Source organism: Amyelois transitella, chromosome 17 (assembly GCF_032362555.1).
Source record: "Amyelois transitella isolate CPQ chromosome 17, ilAmyTran1.1, whole genome shotgun sequence".
Lineage (NCBI taxonomy): Eukaryota > Metazoa > Arthropoda > Insecta > Lepidoptera > Pyralidae > Amyelois > Amyelois transitella.
The window spans coordinates 6627383-6642768 of record NC_083520.1 but is presented as its reverse complement, the minus strand read 5'-3'; the positions used below and the strand labels follow the sequence as shown (position 1 = coordinate 6642768).

Genomic DNA, 15386 nt, shown 5'->3' with positions numbered 1-15386 from the left:
AAACCTACACATTCAGGCAATTTAATTTAATTCATGATTGATCGGGTTAGGTTTACCTGCAAAGGTTGCAGAGGTCAGATGCGAGTTGCTTCGTGTAAAAACCTGACTCACCCAATTCAAGATCCAAAGGTCAAAAGCATACCCGGGCTTCTCTCCAGAGTGATGAAGATGAAACTGGGACGAAAGCCAGGAGGAAGAAGAAGGTTATAAAGATTTATAAGCTTGAATAAATTAATTCGGTATATTATAATAACTTAGAAATAATATCAAGAGATCAAAATAAGTCGTAGAAATAGTCTAAGCCCTGTCCCAGCTCCCAGATAGCAACCCCTGTACCAAACTCCCTGGCTAGGTCCAGTCTCCTCTGTATGGAGTACAGGGTGGGGTAGAATATCTTCTTAGCGCCTTGAGAAGTCCTGGAAAAGCAACCACATCATAATTGGAAACCTTGGCATTATTTTGAATTTAAAATTAGAAGTTATTTGAAATATGAAACAAATCATGAATAAATAATTTGTTACCATTAATTCTACAAAGATTCTACCATACTGACTTGCTTAGCCATTTCTTTTGCAGACTGAATTTGGGTAGTAGGAAGAATGTTTTCCGATAGGTTAAGTAGGAGAGTATAGGGTATATATATATAAGGGGGAGAAAAAGATAATACTTTTACTACTGTCAGCTCTTAAATGGAAGAGATTTCTACTGCAGCATTTTCCAAAGTCAGTGCTACAAAACTTGTGTACTTTTATTAAGTGCTTACCTAATCTCGATGTAGTTTTCAGCTGTATTATTATTGAAGGACAGTGCTTGGTTATTTTTTGCGTTCTTGAGCAACTCAATATATTCCGTACCAACTATCGGCCCGCCTCCATTGGCTGTATAGGAGTTCCCATAGAAATTCAGGCCAAGTAAGATTTTAGACCGCCTCAAAGTATTTTCATCATTATCTATCAGTTTATCAAGACACAGTCTCATCCAGTACAATGGCGCGTTGGGGCCTGTAATATTAAGCAGTAAATATTTAATTTATTGTTTTATTATATTTTTAACATGTGGCAAATTGTCTACATATGCCTACTTTATACAAAAATTTTTTAAAGTAGTACCTAACCAACTTTTTTACAGATATCGCAAATACCTGATATGGTGAGGGCATGATGAGAAACAAACTTTCTCTGATTGGTCTGAGTCTTGGATGTTTATCTTTATAAGTATTTATTAAAAAATATAGTATTGTTGAGTTAGTCTCTCGTAACACAATTTCCGAACTTACTTAGAGTTTTATTCAATCTGTGTAATTTGTCTGTAAAATATATTTATTTATAGGTACCTATTTAAATTTTTGTGTAATCCCAACATAACTTCTTTATTATATGTTCCATATAAACAAGACATGGGTTGATACTATTAAAAAACAATCTAACCTGGTTTTTGAGGACTAGAAAAATCATATGTCATCACTGACACAGCTTCCACATATGGATAAATATCATCATATGCTTGAACGAAGAACTCATCTGTAGGATAGCCTCGGAATGGTGGGTACACAAGGATTAATAGATAGTCATCCTCTGTCATTTCCATTCCTGCAAGGGAAATAGAAAGTTTACCTTTATTATTTAATTCTCATACTCTTTTAAAATATCCATTTTACCTTTCAACAGAAACCTCCATATAGGTAAAAGCACATTCAAGAAAAACATGTAGAGTACATGTAATACATTTTTTGAAAAAAGTTTCTATAAATGTTTACTTTGTAATACAGAAGAAAAAAAGTTTAACCTAAATATATGCTAAAGATGCATCAAAATAATCACTGTACCAAACTGCTGGATGAACTTCACAGATCTCTCTGCATATTTTCCGATCTGCGAGAGCACCTCCAAAACCATTCCATCAAACTTCCACTGCTTGCAGGCCTTCTTGATCTCATCTATAAACGCCTTCTGCTCAGAGTGGGAGGTGGGCTCCAGGAAGAAAGCTTTCAGGTCTGACACCTGCCAGTTCTCGAAGATGATCCTTGGTAAAACTACAAAGTTCAAAAATATATCATCAAATTCTATTCACAAACAACTATCATCTGTATTCAACATAATATACATAAAATCACGCCTCTTTCCCGGGAGGGGTAGGCAGAGACTACCTCTTTCCACTTTCTCTGTATTCAAACATTAAGTAAAAACAAATAAAATACATATGTATGCTTTTTATATAAGTACAGTTAAATTGAGAAATCTTCTTTTCAAGTTTGTTTAAAATAATATACAGATCATTTTGATTATACTTCAGTAAAGAAAATGTAATCTAAGTTATACTGAAACTTTAGAATTTTTATTTAAAATGTAACATTGTACCAATTTGTAAAAATTTTTTTCACAGTATTTAAGGATTGCTTACATACTTTTTATAGCAAACCCTAAGCTTTGAATTCACCAATTAAGAATAATATTATAGAACCCACATTGATAACAGCTACAAAGATCAAAGGCAGTGAAGATATAAAAAAAAGAGAAAACCAACTCACTTTTTAAATTATTATTTGATCCTTTCTGCCTGACAGACTTCATCCAGGCATGATCAACATCATGCAGCCCTGTGATGATGTAAACATTGGGGGCCTGTCGTTTGATTTGAAGCCACACTGGAGAGATGTACTTAAACTTAGATGCCCAAGTTTTGGCTACTTCATAGCCCTTGTTGTTCCACTGAAATAAATACATGCAGAACTTTTAATATCTTGCCTTAACTAATATTATAGGTTGTTAATTATATTGCCCTAATTTTCTCAACTAATCATGTTCTTAGCCATACTTACATAAATTTATTTAATACTTGCTGAACTCTATTATAATTTTTCACATAAAATCAATGGCTATTTAATGGTAGTACAATTAACTGCAGTATGTAATGTACTAATACAGAACTATCATACCAACTTAGAGCTAAAGTTACACAAGGCTTTTCTCATATATATGGAAGAAAACAGGGCTCAGTCGAAAGATTTCAAACTAATAATAATATAGTGTACATTAGTATCTAGTTATAATTGTAGGTACTTGGCCACAAAAAATATTAAAGTAGTGTAGGTAATCAATATAAAGAACACTTACGGGAGTAACATAGCCTAGAACAGAGCCCTTGAAATTACGGAAAGACACATCTTGATGGTATGTGCCATGGTATTTTATAATGTCCTTCGCCAAAGGGTTTTCTGTAACAAGTTTTCGCTCCAAAACATTGTTTTTTCTTGGCCCTTCCTGAGTTTTTACAGTCTTTTGTGCCTTCTTGTCGGTAGGCGGTGACAACGTCGCAAAGCACACATTCAGCAAAAGTATAATTTGGAGAATGGAATTAATACATTTCATTTTCAATTAATAAACCAAGTTAAATTTCACAATAAACAGAATAACAAGCTTCTTGTTGATTTTATTATCGCCCACCGAATGGAATGATAAAATCCACCCGACGACCCGGTCGGACCGGGCGTCAAATGTCGATTTGACAAGCGCATGCACGTCACGTCAACGTCAAATTTTTCAATCAATGTTTAATTTAAATATTAATAAAAAAGCTCAAACCTGAGGCTTTTCCCCCATAAGAAGCTTCTACATAATAATATCCTAGATTTGCACCAAGAGAATACTTTTGTTAGACTGGGTTGGCTTTCCTAGATTTTTGAGACACTATCAGACACATACCTAATTACATAAAAGTGCCGTCTAGTTCTCAGCACTTGAGAATAGTTAAACCCACTTCGTTTTTTTCTCAAGGATATGATATCGTAAAAGGTAGCTAAAGGGTACACTTATCTAGTGCAGCTCTTACCAAGATCTAATATCGGTCAAAAGATGCATCCCTCTTCGCATTAAATGGTCCGTATGCGTCTGTTAGAAATAGAAAATGATAATTGGTAGGTATTCCATCTCTTTACGTACCTACATTTTTAGGTAAAAATTGGCATCGGTATTGTTAACTGTAACAATTTTTAACTTTTCCCAAATGTTCCTTAACTAACCGACGTAACATTCGAAATTACTGGTTTGTTATGCAGTGCAGTACCATGACCGCAACTTATTTTCTTTATCCCCATATTCGCAACGGTCAGTCAGTGAAAGAAAGTAGATAAATGGTGGTGGGTCGAGACGATGAATGAGCGCTCTTGGCAATTCAGTGTTTATTCGAAAACCGCGGCCGCAACATGGCACAAGAGAAATCTTTATTGTTTAAAGTATCGGTCATTATTTTTGCAGTTTTAGGTAAAAAAAAAGTCTTCTAAACAGCGTTGTTTTGTGTTTAAAAAAAAACCATTTATGCACTGTTGAGTTCAGTGTTTAGAGTGATGTTATATAACTTTGATTTACAGGGGTGCAGAGTAAACATGTATCAAGAAGAAGCCTGGATGATGTAAAATGTCATGTCAGTGGGCGATTTTACAGGTTTGAACTTAAAATAACTACTTACCTTATACCAAATTGGTACGAGTAACAAATAAAGTAAAATGACGGAGTTCTAACTGAAGTAAAAAAACAATAATAATGAATTTCATATAAATTTGTAATAAACTTTCGCGTGTTTGTTTGGCGATAGGTATGCGTCAAACTTTAGAATATGAAGACCACTAAACTTTATCTGTATATTCTTTTTATAATTAAAAATAAGCTCTTAAAAATAAGTTGGTGGAGTTAGAAGTGAGTTCCCTGTTAATTTATTTTATCAAATTTCTATAATTTCAAATTGAGAGATCTGCCCGATTTCATGCATAATTCACCAGTTCGGCTATTCTTACTGAATTCTTGTTTTGCTTTCTATTTCCGTACATACTAATTTCATAATCTTGTTTACCTAATAGCCCAAGAGCCCGTGAACGCCAGACATACCTTATTTTGTAAAAGCTGAAAGTTTCTGTAAATATGCCTCTAGTACAGGTAGGAACGATCCCCACCTATGGTACTCAGGCAGTGGTTGCTTTGGCAGGTAGCAGGTAATAAAGGTATACTTTTTTCAACCTGAAATTCGTTAATTTGTAAAGCTCAATTTTTTGATATTTTATCCGTAATAATACACAAACTCGCGTTACTCATTGCCAGACACGTACTATGGTTGCAACCCCTTGCCAGACACCCCTAAACTATAATATTTTGTAACTCTACTTACGTCATTTTGTAAAATCTGAATTTAATACATATTTTTTGGGGAATTATTCAAACAAAGTTTCTGAAGTAGCCAGACAGTTTTGAAAGCTCTATTATTCTGCCAGACGCATTGGAGTGAGCAAAAGATGCAAGAGTGCGGAGTATATGTAGTAACTGGAGCGAGTGGGACAGAGTGTTCGGTTTCTTGCGACGTTTCATTGCGCATCAGCTGTCATTTATTTTAGGGATGTGACCTGATGAATCAATCCTCAAAAATTCGATATTTTTCTAAAATGTTTTTTTCACTGTAAGTATAAATCAAATTCATAAAAAACAAGACAAATGTTAGAATTAACGATCTTTTTATCAAATTCTTTTAACAATTATTTTTATTACTATTATCATCAATGTATCAGATCAGGTAGAAAACAAAACATTTATTTTCAAATCTTTTTTAATCAAAAACAATAAGATAATTTGACTTAAAGTTCCCAATGATTAATACCTTACCTTTTTAAAAACAACAATCTGTCAAGTCTACCGGGATCCAAGCGGTTCCGCTCATCATTTGCTATGTTTCCAGCAACTGAAAACAGGCGCTCACAAGGAACGGATGATGCCACAATAGTCATATACGTCATGGCTATTGATGGTTTTTTAGCTCTTGCCAGTAATGTATAGGATCATATTTCAGGTCCACGACTGCCTGCGATAAATAATGTTTAAGTTCGTCATTTAAACCCTAAGTTTCCTGTGCAAGTGCATTATACATAGAAAGTTGCTTTTTGACAAGCAACTTGTGGAAATCCCATATTCCTTTATTCAAAGTAATAGATTAATTTCTGTTGTCTGTGGTTGCTAAGTATGTTTGGGATGTAAATTAAACAATTTTAAACCATAACGATATGTATGTTAAGCTTAAAATCGAGTTTTAAGTTGTCTCGGACGGTTGGCCCACATGTGCGCCACAGCAGATTACGGTGGTGGCGCATATAGGTTAAAGAATATGATTATAATTTATAAACGTAACAAGTTTATTGATGAGAAGTGAGGCGAAGGAGACTACACATACAGCCATCTTGCGAGGTTTTGAGTAATCAACCGGCAGCACTCTTGTAATACGGGCCTTCAATTAATTGTATGGTTTAAACCAAAACAGAAAAAATCGTATCTCGATTTTAGAATGTCTGAGATCGATTCACGAGATCGATTCAATGTATACGATCGATTAAAAAGATCGATTTTTTCGCTCCAAATAATCGATTTTTCGATTAATCGATCTTAGTTCGCCATCCCTAGTTTATTTTGTATTGTTCAACGGACGGTTATATACGCATAGTTAATTGTCCCACTCGCTCCAGTTACTACATATACTCCGCACTCTTGCATCTTTTGCTCACTCCAATGCGTCTGGCAGGATAATAGAACCTTCAAAAATGTCTGGCTACTTCAGAAACTTTGTTTGAATAATTCCCCAAAAAATATGTATTAAATTCAGATTTTACAAAATGACGTAAGTAGAGTTACAAAATATTATAGTTTAGGGGTGTCTGGCAAGGGGTTGCAACCATAGTACGTGTCTGGCAATGAGTAACGCGAGTTTGTGTATTATTACGGATAAAATATCAAAAAAATGAGCTTTACAAATTAACGAATTTCAGGTTGAAAAAAGTATACCTTTATTACCTGCTACCTGCTCAAGCAACCACTGCCTGAGTACCATAGGTGGGGATCGTTCCTACCTGTACTAGAGGCATATTTACAGAAACTTTCAGCTTTTACAAAATAAGGTATGTCTGGCGTTCACGGGCTCTTGCTCTATAAATGCTATACGTATTACAAAATCTTGAAAATATACTTATAATTTATTTAAGTTAGGTATCTACTCTACTCTATCTTACTTACGTGTGACGAAATTTTATATTACAATATGGTGGTAAAGATGTTACTTATAAGATATCTATTTTAGAAACATTAAAAACTTTTTGTAATGCACATAATAACGAGTTACCTATATAATATGGAAACACAAAATGCTTTTATAGGCTATAGATAGAAACTATCTAAACAAACTGTGAAAATCTCAAAATCACATAGGTACCTATGTGATTTTGAGATTTTCACCTACGTATGATACCTACTCACACTGCCATATCAATGCACTGCCCAAACCGCCAGGTCTCAACTTTAAATTTTACAAAAAGGCTCTTTTTGTGGTCTAAAGGTGCTCTGAGAGAGCATTTCCCAAAATTCCCGCGGGAACAGAAATTAATGGGGCAAATTAATCAAATATAAATAATATTTCGGCCGAAGCCGCGAGCGTTCTCTTGTGTTTCTTTTAAAGGTACTTACCTAAGTGAAATCTTTGAAAAGCTAGTCAAGTGCAACTAATACCAGGCATATACTTGATAGGTACACTGACGACAAATTACCTAATGATTCATGCGTCAGTGTCAGTAAAACTATCATGTTATAATCATGCACTATTACTTACGCCAGCTTAATACATGAAGTCGCCAAAAACATTTAAAAAAAATCTGAAACTACGTAAAGTTCCTAGCTAATTTGGTCATGCTAACTGACTCTAAACTTGTAGTTCTTAAACCTATTCAAATATGAACTAATTTCAGTGACGTTAATTAGTTTGGGTATCCTCTGTTTACCGAAAGCAAAACCTAAAATTGGAACGAATATTCGCTCCAATAAGCTCCCAGTCAAATCAGATGACTAAACATACCATAAATGTGTATGTACCTATATAACATAGTATTCTTAGCTTAGAACCTCTTAACCCAAATGTCATCTTGTAATATGAAGAACAAATGTTGTCTTCCGTACATGCACAAAACGCACGCAAGAAACGCGCCATGCCGTGACGTGATGCGCACGAGGCAGTGGAGCTATAACAACGACTATAGGAATCAGTTCCCGCCAATCCGCGAACGTCGACCCCGCACTTTCGCCTCAACCTTGACTCAGCACCACTGATACTTCACACCATTTCCTATTGCGTCTGGGAGATTCACTTTCGCTGGTGCAATTCGTACGCGCATACGCAATATTATGCTTACGAACAAGATTATCTGTGATAAGCGATATAAGTTATTCGGACTTTTTTTATTTTCCTCTTTGAAAGGTCAATTCTACCTATCCGTCTTAAGATTCTAACTTTTTCTTTAATCTCCAAAATTGGTCAACCGCAAGTGGTGTATAGTTGATCCTAATTCTTAAAAATTTTTTTCACCAAACCAAACATAATATCTAATACAGCCCGCGTACGTAATGCATGGAACAACGTGCCGTTATATATACAAACATAAATATAGAAAAATAACTTTCTACATGCAGATTAAAGTCGTAACCTAACAACTCATGAATTTCGCAAATGTTATACTTAGCAAAAGCAAACCAGTTAGGTAGCTTTTGATTTGTCTGCACTTTCTTGGAATGTTTTTTTTTTTCACTTGTGTAAAGAAACAACTAAACGAAAAACCAGAATTGTATCACCTTTACAAGGTACATTTTCCAACAAATCTAGGTAGTTATGTTTAACTGGTCACGTAAGGTATATATCCTATCCTATCACGCTTGCCCACCTTAGACTTACTAGATCGATTGCGCAAACGTTCACTGTATCCGATTCTTGTTTTCAGAAATCCGGATCGCTCAGATGAGTCGATATGGACAAGTGACGAATGTGCCAAATACTACCTTTGCCTCGACGGAGAAGTGTTCGAGTTCCATTGCTCGCAGGACTTGTTATTCGATGTCAACAGACAGCTTTGTGACAAACGACAGAATGTACATAACTGCGAGCTAACTACGGGTAAAACTAATAAGTTTAATATAATGCACATACTAGTCCTGAATGCAACTCATGAAATGGGGTCCATATATAAAATTGACCAAAGAGACAATTATAGAACCTTCCGCAGATTAAATATTAATTGACGAAAATCTACTTACCTTTTATATAGGTACTCAGTTTACGTGTTACTCGTATATATAATGTCCACAATGAGTGCTATATATGCAAGCATCGAAATCGGATACTTAAACAATACGTGTTACTGTATTACTGTTCATATTTTATGTCCACAATGTATCAACTTTATATCTGGTTGAGTTTACAGAGACCCTAGTCTCGAAGCCACTGCTGGACATGGCTACTTGCGCCAACGACACGCACTTGGGCTGCGCAGACGGCACATGCCTGCCGGCCGAGTACTTCTGTGACGGCTCTCTAGACTGCGATGATATGTCCGATGAAGTAAGATCGTTATTTACATACAAAACATTAATTTATTAGCAAGATTATTCCCGTATATGCTGATGGTTTTAATCTCTTATTTTTAAAATACAAGCCTAAGTACCTCAATCAAACATCTAACACGATTGACGGACGAAAGAGTAGACCAAATTCTGAGGCTAGGTACTGTAGCTTAGGAAGAATAGAGGTATAAGCTCCAGCAGCTAAAAATTATCTATAACTAAAGAAATGATGATAATAGTTTTAAACCTCGCTAAAAATATGGTGGTCATCTAATCACCGGTGGACGATTACATAAACAAGCACTTTTCCATCCATATGACAAGCAAATGCTAAAGTCATGCTTTTCTCCAGTAAAGTGTAACGCGTAATCTCTCGTAATGCTTTCGAGTTAATACTAACGTAAACTTGTTTCTTTGTATATTAGGACCGCATGCGTCAATTAACTTTCACTACTATTTAATAGAGTTTTTAAAGTACTAATTTCTTATATAATCAAAATACCTATGTATATCGGAGATGTTAACTCAAATTACAATGTATGACAATCCGATTTGTATGGCATGAGCTTCGATTAGAATTAAAGTTCAAGAAGAGTTTCACTTCCTTCTAAATGAGTCGTTTTAAAAAGTTACTTTAATTAATCAGGGTTGGTGTGATGTCCACTACGATCCAAATGCCGCAGAGCGGTGTGACCCAAAGCTGTGTCAATTACCAGATTGTTTCTGCTCCAAGAATGGTACTGAGACACCTGGAAACCTTGTGCCAAGTCAGGTAATTATTTTACTGAACACATCGCGTTAATCGGTTCCAGGTAATATTTCGGTAGGAAGATAAAGATAATGATTTAAAAACTATCAAATACTATATATTTTCGAGTACTTTCGAGATATTAGTAACAAGAATTAAAGATAGAATAGTAACTTCTCCAAGAATTAGAAAATCACAAGTTAATATGTATGTATTTATTTCTTTCACCTTATAGACTCCTCAAATGATAACCCTTACAATCGACGGGCCCGTGAACCATGAGAACTGGGATGCGTATGCCAACCAGCTGTTCACTGGAGACAGGAGGAACCCCAACGGGTGTCCCATCAAGGCTACCTTCTTCGTCTCTCATCAATACACAAACTACAGGCACGTTCAGAAACTATGGAACGATGGACACGAGATCGCTATTAATTCTATCACGTAAGTGCCTCCACTTTAAAATTTTCGTCGACACGACCCTTTAGTTTATTAATATAAATAAATGATATTACAGCCTCCGAGGTCCCGAGGAATGGTGGTCTAAAAACGCAACTGTTGAAGATTGGTTCGACGAGATGGTCGGCCAGGCTAACATTATCAATCGGTTTGGGAGAGTGCGCATGGAAGATTTCAGGTATGAAGCTAGAACAAAATGTAAATTTTTTGCAGTATCATGTTTTATAGAGTAGCTGCACTTATAAAAACTTAATATTTTATCTTGGCATGTGTTTAGTATAATTATCTATAACATACTACTTAGAAACTACGTCTATATTAAAATTCTGCTTGTGGAAGTAACCTATATACCGACTTTATATAACTGCGGGTAATTGCATTTACGTATTTCGCATACCACTCTTTTTCCGATCAGCACGAAAACACATCGCTTGTTACAGTATCTAATTCTCGAATAAACTTTATTGCCACTGCGGTAAATTCTTTTGCATTTGTTACGTTCATTCCAGTAAAAAAACTACCGGTAATTCGATGCACGATGCCTAACTGAATACATGATTGAATTTGCTGGTACATTGAACTTCACTATGATATAAGATGTTTCCTTGTTTTATTTAACGTGCAAAGGAAAACTTAATCAAATCACTGACGTAATAAATGCAGGGTTGTCGCTTAGCTCCTAGTCATGTATGATAAAACTGCAGCTTTTAACTTTTTAAAACTGAATAAAGATGACATCGACATAAAAGCATTCAACTGAAAGAACACGCAAAGAAGACATTGTATAGAAGACTGTATCACCAATTTTTTTTTCAGGGGTATGCGCGTTCCCTACCTCTCTGTTGGTTGGAACCGCCAGTTCCTGATGATGCAAGAGTTTGGCTTCGTGTACGACGCCACGGTGGTGGCTCCGTATGTTGATCCACCATACTGGCCATATACTCTCGACTATAAGATGCCTCATAGGTGCTCAGGTAAGGACAGGTTAATTTTAACAGTCATCAGTGCCCCTACAACTAAGCCACTGGCTAATGGTCTTAAAACTGAAGACTTGTAGACCGGACAAACTGAAAAGAGAAAAATCATAAGGCGGACCATAAGCCCGAAGCATAGTGGCGGAATCTGTAACTGGGAACACGTTAAGTATGAGAAGAAAACGCGGTTTGGTGGCGAAGTTTATTGGTCAAACCATACAACATAGCAGACTCCGTCAAACAAGATATGACGATGAAACGAATACACTATGATTATAGTGGGAACGAAACAGTATCTTTATTTGCCGTCAGTAGGTTTACTTTTTTTGTGCACTAACTGTTCATCAATAAACTAGAACGTGAGAAAGATGGAAAGATACGACTAAGATGAGATATAAGATGTTATGGCAACAATTATGAGCAGTATGAAATCGACTCTTCTGCCAAACGCATTCTGCAAGCAAGACACTCATAATTGCAAGGAATGCGGAAACCACATTGCATTTGCTCGGAGATACCCATCAAGATTTTATCTGCATTCTTATTGTGTATTATGACAATTGTTTAACTCGAAGAATATTAAGTTAACATAAAAGAAAGTTAAAACATAACACGGCATTTTTCGTTAAAAACAGACACAGAAATTTCGTGACCTATACAGACCAAACCAGACCTTCAAACCAACCCTTAATTTTCTATTATTTTTACCTAGGAAACAACCAGTACTGCCCCACGAGGAGCTACGCGGGCCTGTGGGAGATGGTGATAAACCCGCTAAAGCACAACAACCACGTCTGCGCGACGCTGGAGTACTGCCCGTCTAACTTCACCAGAGACGACGTGTATAGCGTGCTCCTCAACAACTTCAAGAGGCACTACTTGAAGAACCGGGCGCCTTTCGGGATACACCTCAATGCCGCATGGTTGAAGAATAACGATTATTTACTTGCTATTAAGGTTTGTAGTGACCTTTTCAAGGAATAATTCAAAGTACTTATTACCATAGAATACTGTAGAATGGTCCTAGTTTACTCCAATATTTGCTTCAAAAAAAAATTATTATGAATATTGTTTTGATTATTAATGATGAATATACACCGAAGTATTTATTTAAAGAATATAATATTATATAACACATTTTTGAAGTTAAATCAGCGCAATATAGTTTTCCATTATACCTATACATAAAACTATGAATAAGGAGCAAAGTTACCGATGGTTATGCATAACTATGCTCCTATAGGTATATTTCACGACCAATCTTCATTGTAGAAACTTTTTAAGCAATTTTTCTGCTTGCTTTTTAAAACTATGCTCCAGTAATGTTACGTTTTACCTTTTTAACTTTGTAACAAGTGTCGAAAAATTTGTAAAAATCAGAATAAACTAAACTTGTAATGTTATATTTCTTCACTCATAAATAAATATTTTTGAGTGCGTTCACAATTGAATGTAATGTCGCACCTTTTGGGACATATCAAGCGACAAAACATTTTAGAAAATTGGAGCATAATTAACCTTAAAGGAGCAAAGCAGGAACATTTTACGGTACGCAATATAAACGACGAACGTACCTAGATCGTACGTACCGGCCGTCTGAGGGAAGGTGGAGAGTAAGTACCTCAAAATGTAAGTAAGAAGCAAGGTGTACTCAGTCTCTGTCTAGTTGCCTACCCCTCCGGAAAAGAGGCGTAAAATGAACGTGTATTTTTACGATTTCTTTGTTTACACCAAACAACGAATGATTTAGATAATTACAGAAAAAATGGCATTAAAAAAATTATGTGATGAAAATAAATTTTTGTATTACCTTAGGTATTGAATTTCAATATTATCTTACAGAAAAAATGGCATTAAAAAAATTATGTGATGAAAATAAATTTTTGTATTACCTTAGGTATTGAATTTCAATATTATCGTATTTTTCAGAGATTTGTAAACGAGCTGCTAAAACTGCCTGATGTATACTTCGTGACGTACCGAGAAGTGATAGACTGGATACGTCGCCCGACGCCCGTGTTGCAGCTCCGAAAGTTCGAGCCTTGGCAGTGCAAGAGCCGTCGTTTTGAAGAGAGCGAAATAGCGTGCCCTAAACCCAACACTTGCAAACTACCCTCTAAAGTACTACAGCACGATAAATACATGATCACCTGTTCTTCTTGTCCAAAGACTTATCCCTGGTTACGAAATGAGTTTGGGTTTGAATGAATGTTGCATAGATGTGAGATAACTAATGTAGTAATATGAACAATTAGTTACCATGAATAAATAAAAATAAAAAGTTTTAAGCATAGTGACATTTATAGTGCTATAAGAAAAAAGTTTATAACACCAGATGAAAAAATATAAATCACAGACGAATACATATTACAAACTACAGATGCTACAGATAAGAACAATTTCTTGTTTCAAAAAAACATACCTATATACTTATGTTGTGCTAGCTGGCAAATGTTATTGTTTGAACTGAATGTTATTTATTTTTTAAATTCCAACAGTATTTTACCTCTATTTTAATGTTGTAGTGCAATAATTTATTATTAATTTAATTAAATAATAAAATTACTTACAATATATGGTGGTTTTGCTAATATTCCAAGAACTTTAAGCTAAAGGAGCAGTTTTACTATGATAAGTAATTATAGGTATTTAAAATAAAATATAAGCTTATTACAAGATATACTTGATATCATTCCTACAATTATTGTGCCAATAGCATGTTGATATGGATGGTATCAATGTTTTTAAGTAATTCAGTAGCCTGCACAGAATAACTGAAGTCAAAATGTGAGAAACTCTGAGACTATAGGCACACTAATCATACATTTATTTTCTAGTCATGCTTACCTAGTGTTTTTACTATTGTAGTAGAAGTAGTAGACTTAATTCATTATTTAATGCACTACCACTGAAGTACTGCTATTGTTTACAAAGGAAAGCTCAAACTCTACACATCAATAAAACACTTCAATATTAGAGAATACTTATATTTACTTACAAGCTTATAGGAATACAAAAGTAGTGTAAAACTATCCTTCTTGGGTGATGAATGGATTAGGTATGGCTTCCATACCGTCCATTGGACATATTAAAACTACTGAAGTACCACGGCATACAACTAAACCTAGGGCTCTTGTGTCATCAAGAAGTTTGTATGGGTCATCAGGATCTGAAATTCAATATAAAGAATTATGAAAAGTGGGGAGATGCTCTGCAATAAGTAGGAGTAATAAACAAACTTAAGCTTATTAAAATAAATTTTGCAATGCATTAACTAAATAAACTAACCTCTGAGGAACTCTGTGGTGTTATCCAAGACGAGATTCAGCAAGGGATCATATCCTTTTAAGATTCCCGCGGCTTCTCTACCACCAGCAAATTTTACACGTATACTTTTTTCCAGGTATTTGCTAAGGTCGAGAATAGATTCTTTTCTACGCTTTTCTTTATTATCTCCAGCTCCTTGACCCGTCTGTAAGAATAAGAAAGAAATGATTAAAAAATAGGGTATATTCTTTTATTGATTGGCTAGTTTGTGCCAGTGGGCTTTGTAGGACGACTTATTTTCTTACCTTTCCTTTATCAGTTCCTTCTTTCGAAGCCATTTTTCCGGTTTAATTAAAAGTAATCACTTTTTGTCGTACAAAATAGATTTCCAGGTTATAATATAGAACAATGTTTACATGTAAACTAATGACAGTGATAGCCGGTATATTATGTTTTTAATAGCCGGTATAATCTCAGACAAAAGAAATCTCAAAGAAGTAAAAAACAAAACACGGAACAAACTGTCATCAA

At 35.1% G+C, this 15386-nt stretch overlaps 3 protein-coding genes across 6 annotated transcripts; 1 reads left to right on the top strand and 2 right to left on the bottom strand.

Moving 5' to 3' along the window:
• Window positions 1-227: 227 nt before the first annotated feature.
• On the bottom strand, window positions 228-3509 carry LOC106134267 (chitinase domain-containing protein 1). Its single transcript, XM_013334266.2, has 6 exons — window positions 3114-3509; window positions 2528-2708; window positions 1826-2032; window positions 1428-1589; window positions 764-1001; window positions 228-416 (listed from the first exon to the last, which is right to left on the bottom strand). The coding sequence occupies exons 1-6, from the start codon at window positions 3366-3368 to the stop codon at window positions 275-277; spliced, it is 1185 nt and encodes a 394-aa protein (XP_013189720.1). The 5' UTR covers window positions 3369-3509; the 3' UTR covers window positions 228-274.
• Window positions 3510-8484: 4975 nt separating this feature from the next.
• Window positions 8485-13911, top strand: LOC106134243 (chitin deacetylase 1). Of its 4 annotated transcripts, none has more exons than XM_060948745.1 (9): window positions 8485-8551; window positions 8789-8961; window positions 9269-9405; window positions 10054-10179; window positions 10391-10599; window positions 10673-10792; window positions 11431-11588; window positions 12301-12545; window positions 13518-13911. In XM_060948745.1, exons 1-9 carry the CDS (start codon window positions 8508-8510, stop codon window positions 13794-13796), a joined length of 1491 nt encoding a protein of 496 aa, XP_060804728.1. In that variant the 5' UTR covers window positions 8485-8507; the 3' UTR covers window positions 13797-13911. The 4 variants fall into 4 exon arrangements, with proteins under 4 accessions (XP_060804728.1, XP_060804729.1, XP_060804730.1 ...); XM_060948746.1 differs by lacking the exon at window positions 8485-8551 and adding an exon at window positions 8573-8700; XM_060948747.1 differs by lacking the exon at window positions 8485-8551 and adding an exon at window positions 8574-8651.
• Window positions 13912-14559: 648 nt separating this feature from the next.
• Window positions 14560-15317, bottom strand: LOC106134277 (U6 snRNA-associated Sm-like protein LSm7). Its single transcript, XM_013334278.2, has 3 exons — window positions 15161-15317; window positions 14877-15060; window positions 14560-14757 (listed from the first exon to the last, which is right to left on the bottom strand). The coding sequence occupies exons 1-3, from the start codon at window positions 15191-15193 to the stop codon at window positions 14618-14620; spliced, it is 357 nt and encodes a 118-aa protein (XP_013189732.1). The 5' UTR covers window positions 15194-15317; the 3' UTR covers window positions 14560-14617.
• Window positions 15318-15386: the final 69 nt, after the last annotated feature.

What these genes read in the sequence shown, in the direction of transcription:
- LOC106134277 (XM_013334278.2), bottom strand. Translation starts at nt 15,193, where the DNA reads ATGGCTTCGAAAGAAGGAACTGATAAAGGAAAG. An exon ending in AAGGAACTGATAAAGGAAAG is followed by an intron (nt 15,061 to 15,160) that starts GTAAGAAAATAA and finishes TTATTCTTACAG; the next exon opens with ACGGGTCAAGGAGCTGGAGA. An exon ending in CACCACAGAGTTCCTCAGAG is followed by an intron (nt 14,758 to 14,876) that starts GTTAGTTTATTT and finishes ATTGAATTTCAG; the next exon opens with ATCCTGATGACCCATACAAA.
- LOC106134267 (XM_013334266.2), bottom strand. Translation starts at nt 3,368, where the DNA reads ATGAAATGTATTAATTCCATTCTCCAAATTATACTTTTGCTGAATGTG. An exon ending in TTCTAGGCTATGTTACTCCC is followed by an intron (nt 2,709 to 3,113) that starts GTAAGTGTTCTT and finishes TATTTATTTCAG; the next exon opens with TGGAACAACAAGGGCTATGA. An exon ending in TTCTAGTCCTCAAAAACCAG is followed by an intron (nt 1,002 to 1,427) that starts GTTAGATTGTTT and finishes TTAATATTACAG; the next exon opens with GCCCCAACGCGCCATTGTAC.
- LOC106134243 (XM_060948745.1), top strand. Translation starts at nt 8,508, where the DNA reads ATGAATTTCGCAAATGTTATACTTAGCAAAAGCAAACCAGTTAG. An exon ending in AGCAAAAGCAAACCAGTTAG is followed by an intron (nt 8,552 to 8,788) that starts GTAGCTTTTGAT and finishes TCTTGTTTTCAG; the next exon opens with AAATCCGGATCGCTCAGATG. An exon ending in GTGCGCATGGAAGATTTCAG is followed by an intron (nt 10,793 to 11,430) that starts GTATGAAGCTAG and finishes TTTTTTTTTCAG; the next exon opens with GGGTATGCGCGTTCCCTACC.